Consider the following 23,436-nt stretch of genomic DNA (forward strand, 5'->3'; position numbering starts at 1 on the left):
CTGATATTTCTAGCCATGGCTATACACTGGTGTTTGAGTTTATAAGAGAAGTAGCATCAGAAGGATAGAAATAAAAAATTATCTTTACCCAGGAAGAAGATATCAGTCTTTGAAGAGCTCAGTAGAAGGTGATTTGGGTGAAGACAGGAGATGCCACGAAATTCTTGATTTCTTGTGATTAACTCTGAATTGCTCACTGTTTGGTAAGAAAAGATTAAAGACCCATCTATTTAGCCTAGAAATGAGAAATGCTCACTCATTACCGTGCCTATTTCCACTGCTCTGACTGCAGAGCTTAAAATCATACCATAGACAGGAGTTTCTTACTTTTACTTGACCTTTAAAGTCACTCTGGTGTTTTCATAACCAGGACTCCTCACACTTTTCACCTCATGGCAGACATATATAAGTGATAATATTTGGACAAAATGCTGAGGTTTCAGCTGTCTCAAGCCCTGATGGCTCTCCAGAGGGTTAAAGGGATCTGTATCCTGGCTCATAACCCATAGGCCACTGTACTGAATACACAGGGAGGAAAGTCACAAAAATAAATAGAAAAAAAATTAAAATCTTTCCCTTAAACTGACTTTAAAATAATTTCTAAATCTGAAACAAACAAAAAATCGAAACTAGAATTAGATTTCTCACACACTGACTTTAAAATATGTTGAGGGCCTCCCTGGTGGCGCAAGTGGTTGAGAGTCCGCCTGCCGATGCAGGGGATACGGGTTCGTGCCCCGGTCTGGGAGGATCCCATATGCCGCGGAGCGGCTGGGCCCGTGAGCCCTGGCCGCTGAGCCTGCGCGTCCGGAGCCTGCGCGTCCGGAGCCTGTGCTCCGCAACGGGGGAGGCCACAACAGTGAGAGGCCCGCGTACCGCAAAAAGAAAAAAAAAATAAATAAAAAAAAAAAAAAAAAAAAAATAAAATAAAATAAAATATGTTGAGTTTTAAGCAATGAAGCATACTCTGGCCCTTCCAAAGGTATTATAAAACTAGTTTGGGAGACTTCTGCTTCCAGGAATATGAGGTAGATGTACTTTTCTCTACTCCTCCAGCTAAGTACAACAAAATCCCTGGACAACCCCCAAAATGGGAGAAAATATTTGCAAATTATACTCCTGATAAGTGTCTACTATCCAGAGTATATAAAAGAACTCTTATAACTCAATAATAGAAAGACAAATAACCCAAGTAAAAAACCAATGATATGAATAGCCATTTCTCCACAGGAGATATATAAATGCCAATAAGCACATTAAAAGGTGCTCAACATCATTACTCATTAGGAAAATGCAAATGAAAACCACAATGAGATACCACTTCACACCCACGAAGATGACTATAATCAAAATGATGGACAATAACAAGCATTGTTGAGGATGTGGAGAAAAAAAGAGCCCTCCTACACTGCTGGTGGGAATGTAAAGTGCAGCTACTTTGGAACACAGTTTGGCAGTTCCTCAAAAAATTAAACACAGAGTTAACGTCTGACCAACAGTTCAACTCCTAGGTACATCAACCAAGAGAACTGAAAACGTATGTTCACACAGAAACTTGTACACTAATGTTTTAACAGCATTATGGCCAAAAAGCGTAAACAAACCAAACATCTACCAAATGATAAGTAGATAAACAAAATGTGAAATAGCTGTATAAAAGAATATTGTTTGGCAATAAAATGGAATAAAGTATTGATACATGCTACAACAATGATGAGCCTTGAAAACATTATGCTAAGTGAAAGAAGCCAGACACAAAGGTCACATATTGTATGATTCCATTTATATGAAATGTTCAGAAGAGGCAAACTCATAGATACAAAAAATAGATTAGTGATTACCACGAACTGGTAAAAGTAAGGAATGGGAAATGATTACTTTGGGTATGGGATTTCTTTATGGGATGACAAATTCTGCAATTAGATAATGGTGATGGTTTCACAACCTTGTGAATGTACTAAAAATGTCTGAATTGTACATTTTTAGAGGTTGAATTTTATGATATGTAAATTATATCTCAATTTAAGAAAACACACCAATTAGAAAAAAAGATTGAATAAAAAAAAAATCCTAGATGGGATAAATTAAGTGTTTGGTATTATCAGATACACACCACTATATATAAAATAGATAAACAACAAGGTCCTACTGTATTGCACAGGGAACTATATTCAATATCTTGTCATAACCTATAATGGAAAAGAATCTGAAAAAGAATATATAGTATATATATATATATATATATATATATATATATATATATATATATATATATATATGTATATATATATAAAACAGAGTCACTTTGCTGTATACCAGAAACTAACACAACATTATAAATCAACAATACTCCAATTTAAAAAAATCCTGTACATTATACATAAAACAAACATAAGAAGACTCTAATAGGTAGAGAGAGGAAGGCAGACTGGTTAGGGACCTCAGGACCCGAGGAATGACGTAATGGCTGAGTTACCTGGGTGTTGTCTGTTTGTTTGTTTTTTGCCTCATATACACTAGACTTGGAGCTGAAGAAGCCAGAAACCCAGAAATACCAACGAATAGACCAAAAATATCCCTAACAAAAGACTGCTGTCTCCAGCCAAAGGACAGCAAGACAGAAAACTATTAGATAATAACTGCCTTTTTCCAGCCACATTCCACAGAAAAGCTATGTCCTACCCTTAACTGCCAGCAAAGGCCAGATGGGGAGCCTTGATTTCCATCCTTGCTGGACTGTGATGAGATGTCATCAAAGTACCAGAAAGAGGCTGGAGCTGAAAATGTACTCAAAATATAATTGCTGAAAACTTTTCAAATTTGGCAAGTGACATGAACTTCAGATTTATATAGAAGCTGAGTAAACGCCAAACAGGACAGACCCAAAGAAATCCACACCAAGATATATCATGGTTAAACTTCTGAAAACTAAAGAAAAAAAAATCTTGAAAGCAGCAAGAGATAAATGACACCTTACCCATATGGGAAAAACAGTTTGAATAACAGGAGATTTCTCATCAGAAATCAGGTGGCCAGAAGAAAGTGGCACAATATTTTTCAAGTGCTGAAAGAAAAGAACTGCCAACCTGGAATCCTATACCTAGAGAAGATACTCTTCAGGAATGAAAGGAAATCAAAATGTTCTCAGATGAATGAAAACTAAGAGAATTTGTCACCAGCAGACCTATCCTAAAGAATGGCTAAAGGAAGTTCTCTAATTAGAAAGGAAAAGATAAAAGGAGTCTCGGACTATCAGGACAAAACAAAGAACACACTAAGCAAACCTATGCTTCTTTTCAAGTGCCCATGGGACATATACCAAGATAGACCATATCCTGGGCAATAAAATGAACATCAATACATTTTAAAAAGTTAAGATATACAGAGTACATTCTCCAACCACAATGGAATCAAACTGGAAGTCAATAACAGAAAGATGACAGGAAAATCTCCAAACACTTGTAACTAAACAACACACGGGACTTCCCTGGTGGCGCAATGGTTAAGAATCCACCTACCAATGCAGGGGACACAGGTTCAGTCCTGGTCCGGGAAGATCCCACATGCCACAGAGCAACTAAGTCCATGCACCACAACTACTGAGCCTGCGCTCTAGAGCCCGTGAGCCACAACTACTGAGCCCGTGTGCCGCAACTACTGAAGCCCACGTGCCTAGAGCCCGTGCTCCACAACAAGAGAAGCCACCACAATGAGAAGCCTGGACACCACAAAAAAGAGTAGCCCCCGCTCACCGCAACTAGAGAAAAGCCAGTGCGCAGCAACGAAGACCCAACGCAGCCAAAAATAAATAAATAAATAAATAAATAAATAAATAAATAAACAACAACAACACATGTCTAAATAATCCATGAATCAAAGAGGAAGTCTTAAGGGAGATAAAAAGATACACTGAACTAAATGAAAATGAAAACTCAACATATCAAAATTTGTGAGACACAGCTAAATCAGTGCTGAGAGAAATTTACAGCACTAACTACATGCATGAAAAAAGAGAAAAGCTCTTAAATCAATAATCTAAACTCCTACATCAAGAATCTAGAAACAAGAGCAAAATAAGCAGAAGGAAGAAAATAAAGATAAGAGCAAAACAATAAAATTTAAAACAGAAAAACAAAGAGAAAATTGATGAAACCAAAAGCTGGTTCTTTGAAAGGATCAATAAAATGGAAACAGGCTTCCCTGGGGGCGCAGTGGTTGAAAGTCTGCCTGCCGATGCAGGGGACATGGGTTCATGCCCCCGTCCGGGAAGATCCCACATGCCGCGGAGCGGCTGGGCCCGTGAGCCATGGCCACTGAGCCTGCGCATCCGGAGCCTGTGTTCTGCAACGGGAGAGGCCACAACAGTGAGAGGCCCACGTACTGCAAAAAACAAACAAACAAACAAACAAAAAAGAAATAAACATATACAGAGTGGAAAGGAAGAAATAAAACTGCCTTTTTTTATATGACATGATTGTCTGCATAGAAAAGCCCAAGGAATCTACCAAAAAAATTTCTCCTTTACCTAATAAATGAGTTAGCAAGGTCTCAGGATACAAGATAAATATAAAAAATAAGCTATATTTCTATATGCTAGCAATGAACACATGGACACCAAAATTAAAAATACAATACCATTTATAATTGCTCAAAAAAAGTAAATACTTATGTGTAAATCTAACAAAACATGTATAGGATTTATATGCTGAAAACTATACAATGCTGATGAAAGAAACAACTAGAGAAAGCCCATGCGCAGCAACAAAGACCCAATGCAGCCAAAAATAAATGATAAATAAAATAAATACAAAAAAAGTACAGCAATATTTCTTTGTAAATGTAAACAAGTTTATTCTAAAATTTACATGGAAAGGCAAAGGAATTAGAGTAGCTAAAATAATTTTGTAAAGAAAAATAAAGTGGGACTAATCAGTCTAACCAATTTTAAGTATCCAATTTATTATATAGCTACAGTAATCAAGACTGTGGTATTGGCAGAGGGATAGACACATAAATCAATGGAACAGAATACAGAACCCAGAAATAGATGCACGTAAGTATGCCCAACTTGTTTCTGACAAAGGTGAACACACCAATTCAATGGAGGAAAGGTAACCTTTTTAACAAATGGTGCTAGAGCAATTGGACATCCACAATCAAAAAATTAATCTCAATCTAAGTTGCACATCTTATACAGAAATGTATCATGGACTTAAATGTAAAACCTAAACCAAAATGTATCATGGACTTAAATGTAAAACCTAAACCAAAATGTATCATGGACTTAAATGTAAAACCTAAAATATAAAACCTTTAGAAAAAAGCACATAGAAAATCTTTGATACCTAGGCTAGGCAAAGAGTTCTTAGACTTGACAACAAAAGCTTGATCCATAAAAGGAAACACTGATATACTGGACTTCACCCAAATTGAAACCTTTTGCTCTTTGAAAGACCCTGTTAGGAGGATGAAAAGACAGGCTACAGACTGGCAGAAACTATTTGCAAACCATGTATCCAACAAAGGACTAGTAGCTAGGATATATAAAGAACACTCAAAATTCAACAATTAAAAAGCAAACAATCCAATTGGAACACAGGCAAAAAACATGAACAGACATTTCACTGAAGAAGGTATACAGATACACAAATGGCAAACAAGCACAGGAAGAGATATTCAACATCGTAAGTCATTAGGAAAATGCAAATCACGAGGGCAATAATATGCTACTACACACCTATCGGAATGGCTAAAATTAAAAATGGCAACAGCATCAAATGCTGGTGAGGATGTAGAGAAACTGGATCACTCATACACTGCTGGTGAGAATGTAAAATGGTCCAGCCACTCTGGAAAACAGTTTGGCAGTTTCTTAAAAAACTACAAATGCAACTGCCATACAATCTAGAAATTGCACTTCTGGGCACTAATCCCAGAGAAATGAAGACTTATTTTCACACAAAAATCTGTACACAAATGTTTATAGCACCTTTACTTGTAATAATCAAAAAGGGGAAACAATTCAAATGTCCTTCAACAGGAAAATGGTTAAACTGTGGTGCATGTATGGAATGCACCATGAAATACTACTCAGGAATAAAAAGGAATGAACTACTAATACGTGCAACAACCTGGAAGAATCTCCAGAGAATTTGCTGATGGAAAAATCCAACCCATAAACTTATATATTGTATGATTCCATTTATATAGCATTTGTGAAAGACAAAACTATAGAAATGGAGAACAGATTGGTGGTAGCCACAGGTTAAGGCACAGGTGAGGGTGGAAAGTGGATATGAGGGATCCTTGTGGTCATGGAAATGTTCTGTAGCCAGACTGTATTTATCAATGTCAATATCATGGTTGGGATAGCGCAGCACAGTTTTGCAAGATGTTACTATAGGAAACTGGGTAAAGGGTACAAGGAATCTCTGTTTTATTTCTTACAATTCCATGTGAATCTACAATTACCTCAAAATAAAAAGTTTAATTAGCAAAAATACTAGATTAAAAACCTCAAAATATAAAAGGAGATAGGCAATTACTTTGTATTATAAAAAGCAAATAGAAATATCTCAATTTCCAAAAAATTGAAATTAATTTCAGGTACCATTATTGAGTCAAACTTTGGTTATGAACTGAGGAATTGAAGGGAAAGAAATCAGTTTTCACTCACAAAACTCAATTCAACTTCCAGGAGAAAAAAAAAATGAAGCTATAGACAAATCTATATATCTGAAAAAGACTTCAGCTCTTACAAATTTTAATTTTAAGAAGGTTCCAAAAGAAATGCATTAAGCAGTCTTTAAAACGTTGTCCGTACTGCTCAGAGAAAATATGGTATTTTTAATCAAAGTACTTCCCTCTCAGAATAACTTATTCCAGAAAGGTGGGTCACAGTTGCAAACAAAGGGAGATAGGCAGAGAGGCAGGAGCTGAAGGCATTTGTGATAGAAGAAATGAGGCTGGAGGAAGCACTGGGACAGCGTGGCCGAAGTGACAGTACCCAGGACTTCACACCAGGTCTCTAACATCGACTTCCTCATCCTGCACACAAATCCTAGTTCTATCTCCTTTACTGAACTTCAGGTAAATCACATAGTCTCTGGACTAAAATTTCCTCCTCCTCAAAGACAGAGATAACATTTTTTACCTCCCATCAAACAGGATATTTGCAAGGATAAATATCTGTACAGCACAAAAATGTTTGAAAGAAAGGTCCCAAGAAATAGTATCTGTAAATGTGGTTCATTTAAAACATTTAAGTCTATTTTATTTGGGGAAACATGCATAACAGAAGACTGTAATTTTGAAGGAGGCTGGAGAAAGAGAAAGACAAAATGAATGAGATTTAAACAAAGTCAACATCCCAGTTTATTTTCTCAGTTGTCTTGAGGTTACTGGTAGAAAATTCAGTATTGCTAAAGGCATGTGGTACCCCATCCACTAGCAAAACCATCTTAATAGGATGGATTTTCCACAGCAGACTTTAAGATGTTGAAAAAAACTAAACAACCAACCAAAATCTCACAAGACTGAAAATCCACCAGGGATCTGGGGAGTGGTTTTCATCATGACACTGAAAAATGTCAACAGCATGGAAATAAGCAGTAATGCACTCTTAAATTTCATTTTACCTGAATTGCAGCACTAATTTAATTTTGCCTGGTATTTTAGTTACTCATTCAAGTCTGTCTGACTCCACTTGAATCTAAGCTCGTTGATTACAAAAATCACAATTCACACTCATCGTTACATGTCCTGTAGCCCATAACTTTGCATGTAGTTGCACTGTGCAAATATGGAATTGAACAAACATGTGCAAGTATAATCTACTGATCCCAGTTTTAAGGAAGATACTTAAGGTGTTCCAAAATAGAGGCTGACGTCCTGATATTTATTAGCCTCAGTCCTGGAACTTATTAAACACTGTTTTTATCAGTTTCTCAATTTATAGTAAGCTCAATTATGTGAATGGAGATTTTTAATGATAATCTGAAAAATAGCTTTCAAAGATAAGTCCTGAGCTCAGAAAAACATCAGCCAAGACAGTAAGAAACTTTTAGCTATGATTTATACCAGGCATGACATGATGTTTTTTGTCAATAATCGGCTATTAGATTTTTTTTTAAGTTTTTATTTTCTTGTCTTTACTTACCAGTGTCTAGTCTTGACTTGATATGCTGATATCTTGGGTTTTGTGGTATCCTTTTGGTCAGATACTAAAAAATAAGAAAATTCACAAATAATTGGGTTAATGTAAGGGTAAGGGTGGCAAAGCTGGGAAAGAGATAAGATACTTTAAAAATTAGAACAAATGCTAACATTTCATTGAATTTAAAGATGGAAGGAGCTCTAGAGGTCCAACCATTCCTTCAAATAGGACACTTCACACTACAGTATCTCCACAGGTGAAGATGGTTATCATGTTTCTGTCAAAACATTTCCATGTTTTGTCAAAATAATCTCATAGCGCTATGTAATTAGGAAAAAAAGCTCTTAAAAATTATTTCCAACACTGAGTCAAAATTGATCTACTTTCCATCCAGTCCACTGGTACAACCCAGAATAAGCCATTCCATCCTGCCTTAAGCAATCCATTAAAATAACTAAAGGCAGCTCTCTTGTTCTTTTTAATTTTACTCTTTACATGATGGTTTGTAGGCCATCTTCTCGGATACCCTCTAGATTTTATCCACACATGCCCTAAAAAGTGGCACGCAGACCTGAGCACAGTGCCCAGATGTTGCCAGGCCAGGACCCGCTGCTTGCCTTGAGTCTGATGCTCCACAGAAGTCACCACGATGGCATCTGCTCTCGGGGCAGCTGGGGCGTATCATTGGCTCAAGGAAAGTTTATGGTCAGCAAAATGCTATGTCAGGTCTCCCCTGTCCTACACTCTGGGAGTAAACTCTGAATCCCAGTATGAGGCATTTACCCATATTAAATTTCAGTGGTATTTTCAAAAGGCATTAAGTGAGGGAAGGCTAATGAATAAAAACATTACAAAATACAGTTTTCTGGCTCAGGCTTTTTTCTGGACTACAAGTATGAAAAGTATATGTTCAGTAACAGGTAGCTGTGGAAAAGGAAATTAAAACTGGGCAAAGCCTTCCAGCTTCATCTTCTGCCACTCTCCCACATGTTCCCAAGTTGAAGCTGCCCAAATGTTCCCTAAATATGCCACACTCACTCAGGTTCCAGTCATAGCAAATGTCTGCCTAGAATGCCTTTCCTCAACTTGTTCATGGGTAACACTTCGCTTCCTCTATAAAGCTGTCCAAGGTGGAATTAGGTACTTTCTCTCTGGTTCCTAGAGTACTGACATCTTGTACTATTGTTCACACCTCGACCTTCTTCCATAGTCTAGAATTTCCTTGAAGTCAGGGACAATAACTTACTCAAATTTGTTTTCACCCAGTACCTAGCACATGGTGGGCACATTTATTGATATTCAACCAATAAATGAATATCCAGAATGAGGATTATATTACAGCAACTACATAGTTCCTTAGAACAGAACATCAAACTTTAAAACCTGTATCACTTGCCCTTGAAAACATAGTTAACTACAGCACCTCCTTTTGGAGGACTGAAAAATAAATTTACATATTAAAATACCTTTTCAAATGACCCACAAAGCATAAAAAAAAAATAGGGTACACTTCAATGTCTTACAGAATATCTATTGGTCAGAGTTCTGGATTTCAGAGACCAGGAAGAATTTCTTAAAACTGGGGTACCTACAGAGAATTATCAACATTTAATTTTGACAAGGACATCAAAAACAAAGCAAAACCTCACAACTACCATCTGCTATTTTAATACTTACAAAGTAATAAAGAAAAAAAAACCCAGAATAAAAAGGTCAGTCATTTAGTGCTACTAAAAAACTCATTGATATTGTCTGTGTTTTTCATTTCACCCCAGGCAAGTAAAACCTTTGTCATGGACGCTTAGCATTGGTCCTCAGAAGTAGAACCCCTGAGCTTCTTTATCCTCAGAGAAAGGCTGGAAAGCTCCTTTCTCCTTCTGATCAGTAATCCGCCATCGGTAAGAGAAAGTGACCAATGCCAATTCCAACTCCCTCTTAGATGAAGAAAGAGAAGATTCTTAAGTGAGAAAAGGAAAATACTCAAAAGACTGAAAAGGGGGACTGTAGGATGAGTTCTTCAGAGGGAGGCAATATTGTGGCAAAACAAAAACAAAAAACCCAGGGGAAAACGTGTGCCTGGTAAATTTAGGAAAGCTAAAACTAGAATTTAGTTATCTTAAGCTAAGGGATTTTCTTTTTTCTCTTTCATTTTCCTTCCTTCCTTTGTATTTTTATAATTCCCCTCTGTATTTTTGTAGTTTCTATATGCTGTTTCCTGTTTTTACTTTTGCTTTGTTTTTCCCACTAGTTTCCTAGCAAAGCTCCTTTGAAAGATTCCAGGCTAGTCTCTGCTGAACCAAGGGGATTTGTCCATACCTCAGCCAACATAGCTAAGAAGTGAGGGTGTCTCTGGGGACCAGGTGTGGTGGCAGCAGAATGATGGGGGGAGAGAGTGTGGACAGCTGCAGTCGCTGAGCCCTTCCCACCCCCGGTTTTCCCTTACATAGACTAATGAGAAATCCATATGCTACAGTACAAAAATGTAGTGTTTCTTTCCCATTTTCCCATTTTGGTCCAAATTCTTGTTCCTGACTTTCTGGTACCAACCATAACGTAAAACTATTTGTGTTCCACTCTACGCAGTGCACCACAGAGTTTATGGAACTGCCAGACTTTTTTCCTTAAAATCCTTGCTTTGGGGGTGACTGTTTCTTGACCTACTGACCAACTAGCTTTTTTTCAATTACATAAACAGGATGGAATGGTGGAAAGTGAAAGAGCTGAGAAAAGCAGCTGTTTCAAGGAGGACTATTCATTCACTCAACAAAGCCTTATTGAGCACCAACAATTCATTCAGTCGACATTTACTGGATGCCTACTAGGAGTAAGCCACCGTGCTAAGGACACAGAGGTAACAAAATACAGTCCTTCCCATCCAGCTCTCGCTGATGCTGGGAAGAGAGACAAGTGAACAGACGTCACACTGCATGATGAACAAGCAGAGGGAAGCAGGGGGTGCAACAGGAGCATGTAAGATTGGCACCTAATCCAGACTAAAAGAGTCAGGAACTGTTTCCTGAGGGGTGACTTCTGAGCTGAAATCCGAGGGCTGAGAAAGTTAGTCAAGTTAAGGGAGTGCTGGCTGGGAGCTACACGGTTCCTGGTAACTGATAGACCTGGAGGACAGTGGGCAATATGGGGTCAAATGAGGCTGAAGAGACAGGCGGGGGCAGAACACAGAGGGCCTTGTATCCATGCTAAGAAACCTAGATTTTATCCTGTGGATCAAACAGGGGCAATTTTGCTCCCCCAACTCATGGGGACACCTGTCAATGTCTGGAGACATTTTAGGTTGTCAGAACTGGGTGGTGGGTGTGCTACCAACATCAAGTAAGTAGAGGCCAGGGATGTTGCTAAACATTCTACAATGTCAGGAAGACCCCCAACTCCCAAAAAAGAATTAGCTGGCCCCAAATGTCAATAGTGCTGAAGTTGAGGAACCCTGGTGTAGATGATGGGAGTCACTGAAGAAGGTTAGGGAGAAGGGATGGGATTCTATTTCCATTTTAGAAAGACCACTCTGGCAGCACTCTGGAGAACTAACAGGATCATAGTTAAGAATGGAGGCACAAAGATCAGGTAAGAGGTTGTGCTCGGAGGATCTGTGGTCCTAAGAAAGCAGCAGTAGAGATGAGGAGAGGGAGACAGTTTTAAGAAGTCTTTAAGATATAAAATCTTTAAAACTGACTAGTGTAACAGGGGAAGGACAGTGATACCATTCCCCAAAAAAGGCACTTATGGAGGAAGCATATATTGAAAAACATGATGTGTTCTGTTTGGGGCATTTTGAATATAAGGTATCTGTGGGTTATCCAAAACGGAAGTGGTAAGCTGGCTATCTGGGGGGTCTGGAGATCAGGAGAGATTTCTGGACTAGAAAAAACAAGATTTGGGGGAAGCCATGGGAATGGACACAATCACCATTGGAGAGTGTATAGGCTGAGAAAAAAAAAAACAACAACATTTACGGTCAGGTGGAGAAAAGCACTGTGGGTGAAACTTGCAAGAGGCCAGAAGAAAGTGGGTCATGAGAATTAAAGAAGAGTTTCAGGAAGAAGAAAATGGTCAACAGTGATCAGTGCTCTCAAGTCAGAGAACAAGAGGTCAAATATGAACAAGTGAACAAGAATGCAGGTCAGGGAAGAGAAAACAGAAAAGTGAATTTGGATTGAACACACCAGGACACTGCTGATGACCCTGCTGGATGCAGTTACAGTAAATTGACAGGAGCAGAAGCAAAAACAGCAGGTTGAGTGTTATGAGAAGGGAGGATAGTAGCCAGATGGTCTTTTTTTTCCCCCTTCAGAGTTGCTAAGGAATAGTTTTTGTTGTTTGAAGAAAGGAGAGATTTGAGGATGTTTATAAGCTAATGGGCTGGATAAGAGGTTGCAAATGAAGCAGGCAGGTATGAAAACAAGGGAGTGGGAAAGGATGAGGCCCAGAGCCCAGGTGGAAGGTGCAGCTTTGGACGTATATTTAAGATAATGAAATAAGATAGGTGGTCATGAAGAAGTTCAACAGGAGAAGGGAGAAAGTTGAGAAAGTTCATGTTTGTGGTACTCGTACAGGCTCTTTAAAGCAACCAAAAATGACAGAAGCCCTTTGGGGGCTTACATCTCTAGGGAGGGTCAAAAGATAATGCCCTCCCTGTCTACCCACCCCATCCCTGCTCTTTAACCTCTGGTTGGCTTTTAAGACCCAGCACAAACACATCTTCCAGGAAGATTCCTCCTCTGGGGGGCCCAGTCAGATAGAAATCTCTTCCCTGCCTGGACTGTCACAGCACTTTGTACCATTAACACTCCTCACTGCCTGCACTTGGGACAGAGGCTCTACCTCTGTACCTGCTACAAGGCCTTGCTCCAGTGTGAGAACAATAAGTACACCAAATGGGTGGAAATGGTTCTGAGAGCTGAGCAACACGCAGTGTGCGTGCTAGGGCCCCGTGGGCAGCACAGACGTCGAGGGCTCGAGGAACCTGAAACAAAAAGATAGCTCTCACACTGCGGGTGATAAGGGAGACTGCGTGGAAGAAATGGCACTGGAGCTGTGTTTTAAGGGTTGAGCTTCTGTGGATAAAAAGATGGGGAAAAGGGATGGAAAAAGTATTCTAAGTGGAGGAAATTATAATAGCAAGGCCACTTTAAAAGCATGTTTAAAGAATGGCAAATTGTTCTATTTGCTGGAGAAGATCCAACAACAACAATAAAGGAAATTGCTGCTAACATTTATTGAGCACTTAACTATGTTGTCAGGCACTCAGCTAAGCATTTCTCTCCATTATCTCATTTAATCCTCATGACCACCAATAAGGTATATACTAGTATTATCCTCATTCTATATATTAGGAAGCAGGCATAGAGAGGTGGAGTGACTTCCTGAGGTTAGCTGGTAAGAGTGGTAGAACCTGGAATTAAACTGGGCAGTCTGGCTCTAGAGCTTGAACTCTTAAACACTTTACTGTGCAGCCTCATTCAGGCAGGGGTTCTGAATATGGGGTCTACTGATGGGCTTTAGGAGGTCCATGAGTCCCATGAAACTGTATGTAAAACTTTGAGTATATGTACATTTTTCTAGGGAAAGGGTCCTTGACTTTCACCAAATTTTCAAAGGGGTCTATAACCCCAAAACGTTTAAGAACGGTGGGTATATGGAATCCTGTGCTGTAAGGTTGGACATGGATACGTAGGCACCAGGTGGAGATCCCTGAATTTAGGCTGAGGGTCTGGACTAGGCCCTGAAGACAATGGAAGATATCAGAAACACTGAGATATGAGCCACACAATCAAAGGAGTATTTTGGTAGATTACTAATATATGCAAAGTGAGACCAGGCTTTGTGAATACATGGATGTTGTAGAAAAGGGAGAAGAATGAGAAGTCAACAGTGGGATTTTTCTGAAGGAAAATCACTAAAAAAAGGAGGGAGATTGTCTGAATCACAAGTCATCCAAAAATGAATGAGCTTTTCTGACTTCCCACTTCTTTTAAAATGGAACTCACAAGGTTGTTCACATTGAAATTGCAACCTATGTAGTAAGATTTACATTTAAGGACTAAAAAAAATTCCATTATATATTTTGTTCAAAATTTCTCTACTTCTCTCATTTGTATAAAGAGGACGTCAATAAAATATAAAGGGACTAGGTGTCAACTTTAAAAGGGATTTTTGTTTATGGGAGTTTTAATCTGGACCAATCCTACCAATCTCAAACACCAACCCTGACCCATGTTTGCGTGTGCAGCAGCCCCTACTCTGCCAGCAGCTACCATCTGGGGCTGACTGTAGTTTTCAAGATGGCCACAACAGAACTTCCCAACCACTCACACTGTGATGCTGACACTCCTCCCAATGAGGGGTGGGGGCCTATGTTCCCTCCCCTTGAATCTGGACAGGTCTGTGAATGATGGAAGTGATGCCATATGACTTCGAGTCTAGATCATAAAAGACAATACAGCTTCCACCTGGTTCTTTCAGGACACTTGTTCTTGGAACCCAGCTCAAGCTACAAGGAAGGCCAAGTCACATGGAAAAGGCCATTTGTAGGTGATACAGCTGACAGCACCAGCTGAGTTCCCAGCCAGCAGACTATATCAGCAGCCTAATGTGAATGAAGAAACTTTCAAGATAACTCTAGACCGAGTTTCTGCCTGTAAAACCACATGAGAGAGCCCAAGTAATTGCCTAGCTGAGCCTAGTCAACCTCCAGAACTGTAAGCGATAATAAATAAATGACTATTGTTGTTTAAAGCCACTAAATATGGGGGAGACTCATAAGAAACCAATATATAATTGGAACGCCAACCCACCCTTTTTACTTCCTAGCTAAGCTTGTTGTTTTTGTTTTTTTGTGTGTGGCCATGCCGCACGACACATGGGAACTTAGTTCCCCCACCAGGGATCGAACCTGTGCCCCCTGCAGTGGGAGCGTGGAGTCTTAACCACTGGACTGCCAGGGAGGTCCCCCTAGCTAAGCTCCTTGGGAGAAAACAAAAAAACAAAAACTACACTGAGTAACTGCAACTTACTCCTCCATCCACTGCAATGTGGCTACTGTCCCCATCATTCTACTGTGGCTCCTGTAGGAGCTAGCCAATGTCAGAGATCCCCTAATTGCTAAATATAATGGCTGCTTTTCAGTCTCTAACTTACCTGACCTTTCTGTACACTGTTATATAGTCCCACCTTCAGCTTTCACTTGGCTTCAGTAACAGCTTTCTCTCCTAATGCTCCAATCACATACGGATGATTCTTCTGTCAGTCACTTAAACACTGTGTTCCCCAGGATTCCATCTTCTTAATCTATAGGTTCTCTGTCAGCCATTAGGTTTAATTCCATTTACATGCTTCTAATTTCCAAATAGTGAACTCTAGCCTTGACTTCTCCCAGTGCAGATATATTCATTTACTCATTTAACAAATATTTAAGGAACAATTATTGTGTGCTAGGCAGTGGCACAGTACAGACAAGGTCCTATCTTATCTTCCTGTAAGTATGCCAAAAATAAACAAGCAAATAAAATAATTACAGGTCATGGCCTACTGGGTGAAGACAGCATATTGAACAAATGCATCTAATTTCACTTCCTTCCAAAACCTCAGTAAAACCTCATTAAAAGGATACTATTTTACAGACACAAAGTCCAAAAAAAGAGAGAGTAAGAGCGGGAGAAGTGATAACAAGTGATTTCTGAAGTCTAGAAAGCACATCAACAAGTGAAAATGACTTGATGGACTCAAGAAAATCGAAGGGAAAGCCAAGAAAAATTATTAAAAGGCCCAGGAATTGGCAGCCCCAGGCACCTCCAGAAGTGGGAGTAAAAGGAGTGACTGAAATAAGCAGATTGGTTGAAGGCTGAATGAGAAGCTACAGGATCTCCAAAACCTTCTCCCTCTGTGCCCCTAGGTGATTGCCCTTTCCCCACCATAGCAGGTATCTATAGATTTATTCCCTGGAAAGGGTTTCTGGACTGGGGGGTGTCTCCAGACACAGGGAAAGGATATCATTACTGAAAATAGGGGTATTAGGTGAATGATGCATACTGATGTTGAAATTTAGCCCCTAACCTTAATTCTTCCAAGAATTCAACTAGGTCTTTACTCTCAGGAGAGGGGAGGAGTCCTCTGGAGAAAATGACCAGCCTGAGAGGAAAGAGCTGAAGATACAGATTTGGGAAAGGGAGTCCCCAAATCATGGCCCACTGAGATCTTCTCGTAATTAAGCTCACATCAGCAAACTCCTCCCAAATATACAGAGATCTCAATCACCTTTTTAAGTCTCCTACTCAAAAACACAGATTAACAATTTAAGATTAAAAGAAGTCTGAGAACATTTCTATGTATGGACTGAATTACGTCCCCTCCAAATTTGTATGTTGAAGCTCTAACTCTCAATGTGACTGTATTGAGATAGGACTGTACCTCTTTGGGAGGTAATTAAGGTTAAGTGATGTGTGTGGCCCAAATCCCATAGGATTAGTGTCCCTATAAAAATAGACACCAAAGAGCTCATTCTCTTCCCTCAAGTGCACACTGAAAGAAGAGGTCATCCAAACACATAGCATGAAAGTGGCCATCCACAAGCCAGGAGAGAGTTTTCACCAGAAACCAAATCAGCCAGCACCTTGATCTTGGACTTCCCAGCTTCCAAAACTATAAGAAATAAATTTCTGTAGTTTAAGTCACCCATTCTGTGGCATTTTGTAATGGCAGTCCAAGCTGACTAATAAAAACATCACCAACAAAACAAAAAGAAAAATAGCAATATGGAGGAAACTGAGACTATGTATGGAGAAAACATATTTTAAAAAATTATCATTAGAGAACATATCCACACAAAAACTTATACAGGCATATCTCAGAGATATCGTGGGTTCTGTTCCAGACCACCCCAATAAAGTGATTTTTGTGATAAACTGAGTCACAGAAATCTTTTGGTTTCCCAGTGCATATAAAAGTTATGTTTATACTAAACTGTAGTCTATTGTGTGCAATAGCATTATGTCTAAAAAATACATGTATGTATCTTAATTAAAAAATACTTTCTTACTAAAATATGCTAAACATCATCTGAGCTTTCAGCAAGTCATAGTAGTAACATCAAAGATCACTGATCATCATAACAAATATAATAATAATTGAACAGTTTGAAATATTGTGGTAATTACCAAAATGTGACACAGAGACACAAAGTGAGCAAATGTTGTTGGGAAAATGGTGCCAACAGACTTGCTTGATACAGAGTTGCACAAACCTTCAATTTGTGAAAAATGCAGTATCTGCAAAATGCAATAAAACTAGGTATGCCTGTATGAATACTCACAGTAGCATCTTTCATAATAGCCCCAAAGTGGAAATAACCCACATGTCCATCAATAAAAGAATGCACAAGTAAAATGTGGTATATCCACGCAAAGGAATATTATTCAGTAATAAAAGGAGTGAAATACTGAAGCATAATACAACATGCATGAACCTTTAAACCATTATGAAAGATGCCAGTCACATAAGACCAGATTTTGCATAATTCAATTTACATGAAATGTAGAGAACAGGCAAATCCACAGAGACAAAAAGTAGATTAATGGTTGCCAAGACTGAGGGGTGGGGGAATGGAAGAGACATGAGAGGACTGGGGAGTGATGGCTAGAGGTTACAAGATTTCTTTTGGGGCTGATGAAAATGTTCTAAAATTGATTTTAGTGATGACTGCACAACTCTGTGAATATACTAAAACCACTGAATTGCACACTTTAAACAGGTGGATTTATGCTGTGTGAATTATTTCTGTCATGCCATTATCAAAAATAAATAAATACATATATAAAACAAGTAAAAAGATATAAAAAATTTTGCTCTACAATTATACCAAGTACTTAGGTAAGAGTTAAAAGAAAATAATTAAGTTGAGGTATATTTTTCTGACACAGAAAGATGTCCGAGACATATTAAGTGAAAAAAGCAAGTTAAAGAACCATATAAACAATGTTATAACATTTGTGTAAAACAAAACCCCCAAATAGAACTCTTTCTATATATATATACACACATATGCAAATGCATAGATAAAGTTTTGGAAAAGATAACTATGCAAAAAATGATAAATAATGATATAGACATTATTTATAAAATTTTATAAATAGTAGAGAATAAAAATAAAGATATAAACTCCAGGAAAAACAACAAACAATAAGAAAGAAAATGTAACCCTACTGATCACTGCTCTGGCAGTAATCAATATTTACAGTCATAGGAAAAACTCAACTGTGAAAAAAAAATCCAATTAGAAATTAGGCAGAAGACATAATGAGATATTTTACCAAAGAGGATATACGGAGGGTAAATAAGCACATAAGAAGATGTAAGATGTTCAACCTCAGTATCAACTAGGAAAATGCAAATTAAGACCATGATGAGATGTCACTACACATCTATTAAAACAACTAAAATAAAAATTATTTACAGTACTAAATGTTGCCAAGAATGTGCAAACACTGGATCTCTCATACACTGGTGCTGGGAATGTAAAATGGTATAGCCACTCTGAAAAATGGTTTGACAGTTTCTTAAAAAACTAAATATAAGCTTACCATACAACACAGCAACTGCACTCCTGGGCATCTATCCCAGAGAAATGAAAATTAATGTCCATACAAAGAACTGTACTCCAAAGTTCAAATCTCTATTTGTAATGCCCCAAACAGAAAACACCCAAAATATCCTACAATAGTTGAATGGTTAAACAAACTCTTATACATCCATACCACAGAATACTAATCAGCAATAAAAAGGAATGAACTATTGCTACAGGCAACAACTTGGATGCATCTTAAGGACATTATCGGAGTGAAAGAAGCCAGTCTCAGAAGGTCACATACTGTATGATTCCATTTATGTAACATTTTCAAAATGACAAAATTACAGAAATAAGAGGACACATTAATGGTTGCCACGGGTTAGGATGGTGAGGGGGAGGAAAGTGGATGTGACTAGTAAGGGGTAGCCTGAGGGAGATATTTGCGGTGAAGGAATAGTTCTCTTAGTTGTAAATTGACACACTTGCAAATCTTGATTATATCAAATCTACACATGTGATAAAATAGCCTCAAACTATACACACACTGTACAAATGTCATATTCCTGGTTTTTATATTGTACTATATTTACATAAAATATAGTCACTGGGTGAAGGGTACATGGGGCCACTTTGTACTATTTTTGCAACTTCCTGTGAATTTATATATATTTCAAAATAAAGGTTTTTTAAAAGGACGTTAGAGTCCAAAACACAGTTCTTAAGAATTAAAAACGTGATGGCAGAAATTAAAAACCAATAGAGGGATTGGAAGATAAAGTTAAATCTCACAAAGAGAACAAAAAGACAAAGATCTGGAAAACAGGAGATAAAATTTAAGAAAATTAGGGAACCAGTCATATAGAAGCAACATCAGAATAATGAATTCAAGAAAGAGAGGATGGAGAAAATTGAGGAAGAAAGTCAACAACAAACAATTTTTAAAAATTTTGCAGAATAGAAAGGACATGAGTTTCTGGCGCCCACAAAGATAAGTGAAAATAGACACATAACAAGGAATTTTTTGTGAAACATCATAACACTGGTGACACAGAAAATTCTACAAGCTTCCAGAAAGGAACAATCAAGTCGCATACAATGGAACACAATGGCTTTGAACTTCTCCACAACAAAAACTGAATAGTAGAAGACCACAATGCAATGTTTTCAATATGCTGATGATTTCCAACCAAGAATTCTATACTTAACCAAACTCTCAGGCAAATAAATATGAAGGTAGGATAATAACATTTTTAGACATGCCTAATGTCGTAGACATAAATTTAAAATATTTATTTCTTATGCACTCTTTCTCAAGAAACTACCGGTAATTGTGCCCCATGAAAACAAGAGAGTGAGCTGAACATCTTTATCCAGAGCACAAATGGACAACCGCACAGGGCAACCTGGCTCTTCTACCCCTACACTCCTAAGACTATTCCTCCTTTTTCTCCCATATTTCTGATCTCAGTAATGGCATCAGCACCAATGAGTAACCCAAGCTGGAAACCTAAGTCATCCATCACACTCTCATTTCTCAAAGCTCATTATTAAGTCATGATGATTTTATCCCCTAAGTATTTCTCTCTGTCCCTAGTTCCATGGCCTTACTTTAGGTCCATATCATAATAACCACCTAACCAATCTCCCTATCCCCAGTTCTGGACTCCTCAAATCCATTCTCCACAATGTGGCTACAACCACTGCCTAAAATGCACATCTGACCATGCAACTCGGCTACTTAAAACTCCAAAGCTTCTCAAATTCTGACCAGCAGGCAAAATAAATACACAGTGGTCAAACCACTACTCTCCACACATACCTCCCCGACATCCACGGTAGACATTATAATCCATCATGGCACTCCCCTACAGAGCCTAAACTCAGCCCCACAACTTTCTCAGCAAAGCTCACAGGCATCCATCCTGAGATGAGACACGTTGCAACTCCTGTTCACTATAAAGGCCAAGAACGCTGGCAAGGCACAGAAGGCCTTTCCAGACTTGACTCCTGCCTCTCTACAAGGAACTATCCACTTACATGGTTCCCAGCTCCTAAACTTGGCTCAAGATGTTCTCTCTACCTGGGATGCTTCTTCACCTGGTTAGTAACTTCGGATTTCAGACCATCTCCAGGACCCTTCTCTCACTCCCTCAGTTGAGTCCTAGCTTTCTTCTGTGCTCCCCTAACATCCTGTTTCCCAACCACATTGAACTCAAATTTTGTTTATAAGTCTTCCTCACTAGACTGAACTTATTAAAGGACTAAAAGGCCTTGTCTTATCTTTTTGTACTTCTAGCACTCCCTGCACCTTAGGAATCCAGTAAACATTTGTTGAGATGAAATGACCACATATGCAGCAGGGCACTGGAGGTGAAGCAGACAAAAAAGTAAAACGTCTTAATCGAGCAGAGGGTAAAACTAATGTCATATTTTGCGTCCTTTCCAAATGGCTTGGTCTGCTTATTCCTCCTCTTTCTGTACCCCAATAATCAGAAATGATGGCTCCTTTGGTTCCGTTCCTTTAGCGTTTTGGGCTTCATCCAGATATTACTTATATTTTGTAACTGCCACTCCTAGACTGTAAGCCCTTTGAGGGAAGGGACTTGTGTCTTCATGCACTTCGCTCCTTTGAGCGACAAATACAGTAAACCTGCGCGGGATGGTGTGCAGGCTACCCAAGCTCCGAGTGCCCCAGGCCCGCCCCGCCTCCCTCCCCCCTCCCCCCTCCCCCCTCCCCCCTCCAGACCCCTCCTCACGCCGCCGCTTCCCGGCTTCCGGAGGGCGGAAGTGGCAGGTTACTGTTCCCTGCCCACGTGGAGCCTTTACCGGTACGACCGCCCCCTCCGATTCTCCGATCCGGACCTGGCCCTCACCTCAGGATTCCCAATGTGCCTCCGGACAGACATATTTGCTCCAACCGACCACGCTCGGGGTTCTAGCCTCACCGGTAACCTCTAACCCTAGCTTCCTACTCCCACACCCCAGCTCAGGCGCCTCCCTACAACCTCTTCTCCGATTGGCCTGCCTTCCCCTGCCAGCCAATGGATGCCCTGTTTACTCTCTTATTGAGGGGTTAAGGGAGAGTGAGACGCCACTCAATGGTTGCCAAGGGCAACGCGGGACGCCGGCCCTTTGGGCTCTCCGCTGGGCCTGAAGACGCCAGCTTCAGCGCGGGAAGAGGGGCGCGGGGGTGGGGGGGAGGGGCAGGCTGCCGACTGCGCGTGGGCGGCTGCGGAGAGCTCGAGGGGGGAGGGGCTCGAAAGTGTGGAAAAAAACAAGTGTTTCTAGCTAATGTGGAAGCACAAATACCGCGCAGGGCCATCCCCCTTTAAGGCCGTTTTAGCCAAACATCTGGATACTTCTTACACAACAGGGGATAGATATGGGATATGGTTGTTCAGCAGGGATGAGAATCTGTAGTTTATTATTTTCAGGTTAAGTTAGTATGCAAATTATGCAAAATATCATGTGGAAATACAGTAATTATTGTTGCTTTAAAAGCTTTTAGCTAGCAACAGAACGGCAGCCTTAATTGCAAAGCACACACATCATTCTGTGATTCATCATTCATTTAACAAATATTTAATAAGCACCTTATGAGAAAAGCTGCAGTAGGTTTTGTGGAGGATGGGAGGATGGGAGGATGACTAAGACCCAGTCCCGTTGTCATGGAAACCATTGTGACTCCTGCCATCACCCACCACCTGTTCTTATTCCAGATCTGAAAATTAAGTCCTAGCACCTTTACAAAACAATCGCACACACAATTTGACTTGGCTCCAAAATGTCCCGCCAAATCCATCAAAATTATTATTTCCTTTTACATGGGAGGAACAATACAGTAACCCTTTGCCCTTTGCTCTAAGTTGTTTTTCCAGGAATGGAGAAAGGTTACCCTGAGCTGTTCATAGTGGCTGGCTCTCTGCTTGTGAATAATTGCATACATCTGAGCTGCTTCAGGGTCTGTGCAGATGACCCATTCAACAACATGGCCTGACATGCCCTTGTCCTCTCAGACTCCTCAGAAACTCACCCTTCAGGTCAAATCTTGAATCGTGTTGTCACTCAGAGCCGCTTGCCCTCAAGGATCACAGCTGTCTCTTGGCAAGTTCACGCCTCCTGATTTTTGTTTTAACTCCCCTGTGTTCTCCAATCCTTCAACTCTCTGCAATTCCCAGTTCCGCTCCCCTCCACTAGAATAAGGAAGAGTTTAGAGACTGCAGAAAATTAGAAGGGGTGGGGTGTGGGGGGGATATTTAGAAGGCTTTGCATAGCAACCAGGGCTTCTAGACACATTACGACTTAGAATGTATGCTTACCTGGTGCAGAGTTGGAGTGGGGTGATGATACAGATTATAGGTAGTATAAACAGGAGAAAGGAAAGCAGAGAGGGAGACAATAGGGACGAAACTAAGGGGTGGTGAGAAACAGGTAAAGAGATTTAAAGACATTTGGAGGTAAAAAGAACATTTGTTATATATATGAGAAGAGGTAAGGAATGCAAGGAATAGGAAGACGCCAAGGATGGTTATAATTTTTCTAACTCGGGGACTGAATAGATGAGTGATAATGCATTAATCAAGTTAAAGTACAATGGAGGTCAAGAAATCAAAAGAACAGGGGCCTCCCTGGTGGCGCAAGTGGTTGAGAGTCCGCCTGCCGATGCAGGGGATACGGGTTCGTGCCCCGGTCTGGGAGGATCCCA

General features: G+C 39.7%; 1 protein-coding gene across 6 annotated transcripts in view; it reads right to left on the reverse strand.

Annotated features, from left to right (window-relative positions):
- The window catches only part of CEP41 (centrosomal protein 41), a 48,340-nt gene extending 26,620 nt beyond the window's left edge, over window positions 1-21,720 (reverse strand). For 3 of the 6 annotated variants that reach the window (XM_060107856.1, XM_060107855.1, XM_060107854.1), the window contains exons 1-3: window positions 21,605-21,631; window positions 8,159-8,222; window positions 89-196 (exon numbers count right to left, since the gene is read on the reverse strand). Coding sequence is in view for 2 of the 6 variants with exons in the window: in XM_060107853.1 (XP_059963836.1) it covers window positions 8,159-8,222; window positions 21,605-21,637 (97 nt within the window). In the remaining 4 variants the exon portion in view is untranslated. Of the gene's footprint in view, window positions 1-88; window positions 197-8,158; window positions 8,223-21,604 lie in introns of all 6 variants that reach the window. The other 3 variants (XR_009533344.1, XM_060107853.1, XM_060107852.1) reach the window with 1 other exon arrangement.
- Window positions 21,721-23,436: the final 1,716 nt, after the last annotated feature.

Source organism: Mesoplodon densirostris, chromosome 9 (genome assembly GCF_025265405.1).
Source record: "Mesoplodon densirostris isolate mMesDen1 chromosome 9, mMesDen1 primary haplotype, whole genome shotgun sequence".
Classification (NCBI taxonomy): domain Eukaryota; kingdom Metazoa; phylum Chordata; class Mammalia; order Artiodactyla; family Ziphiidae; genus Mesoplodon; species Mesoplodon densirostris.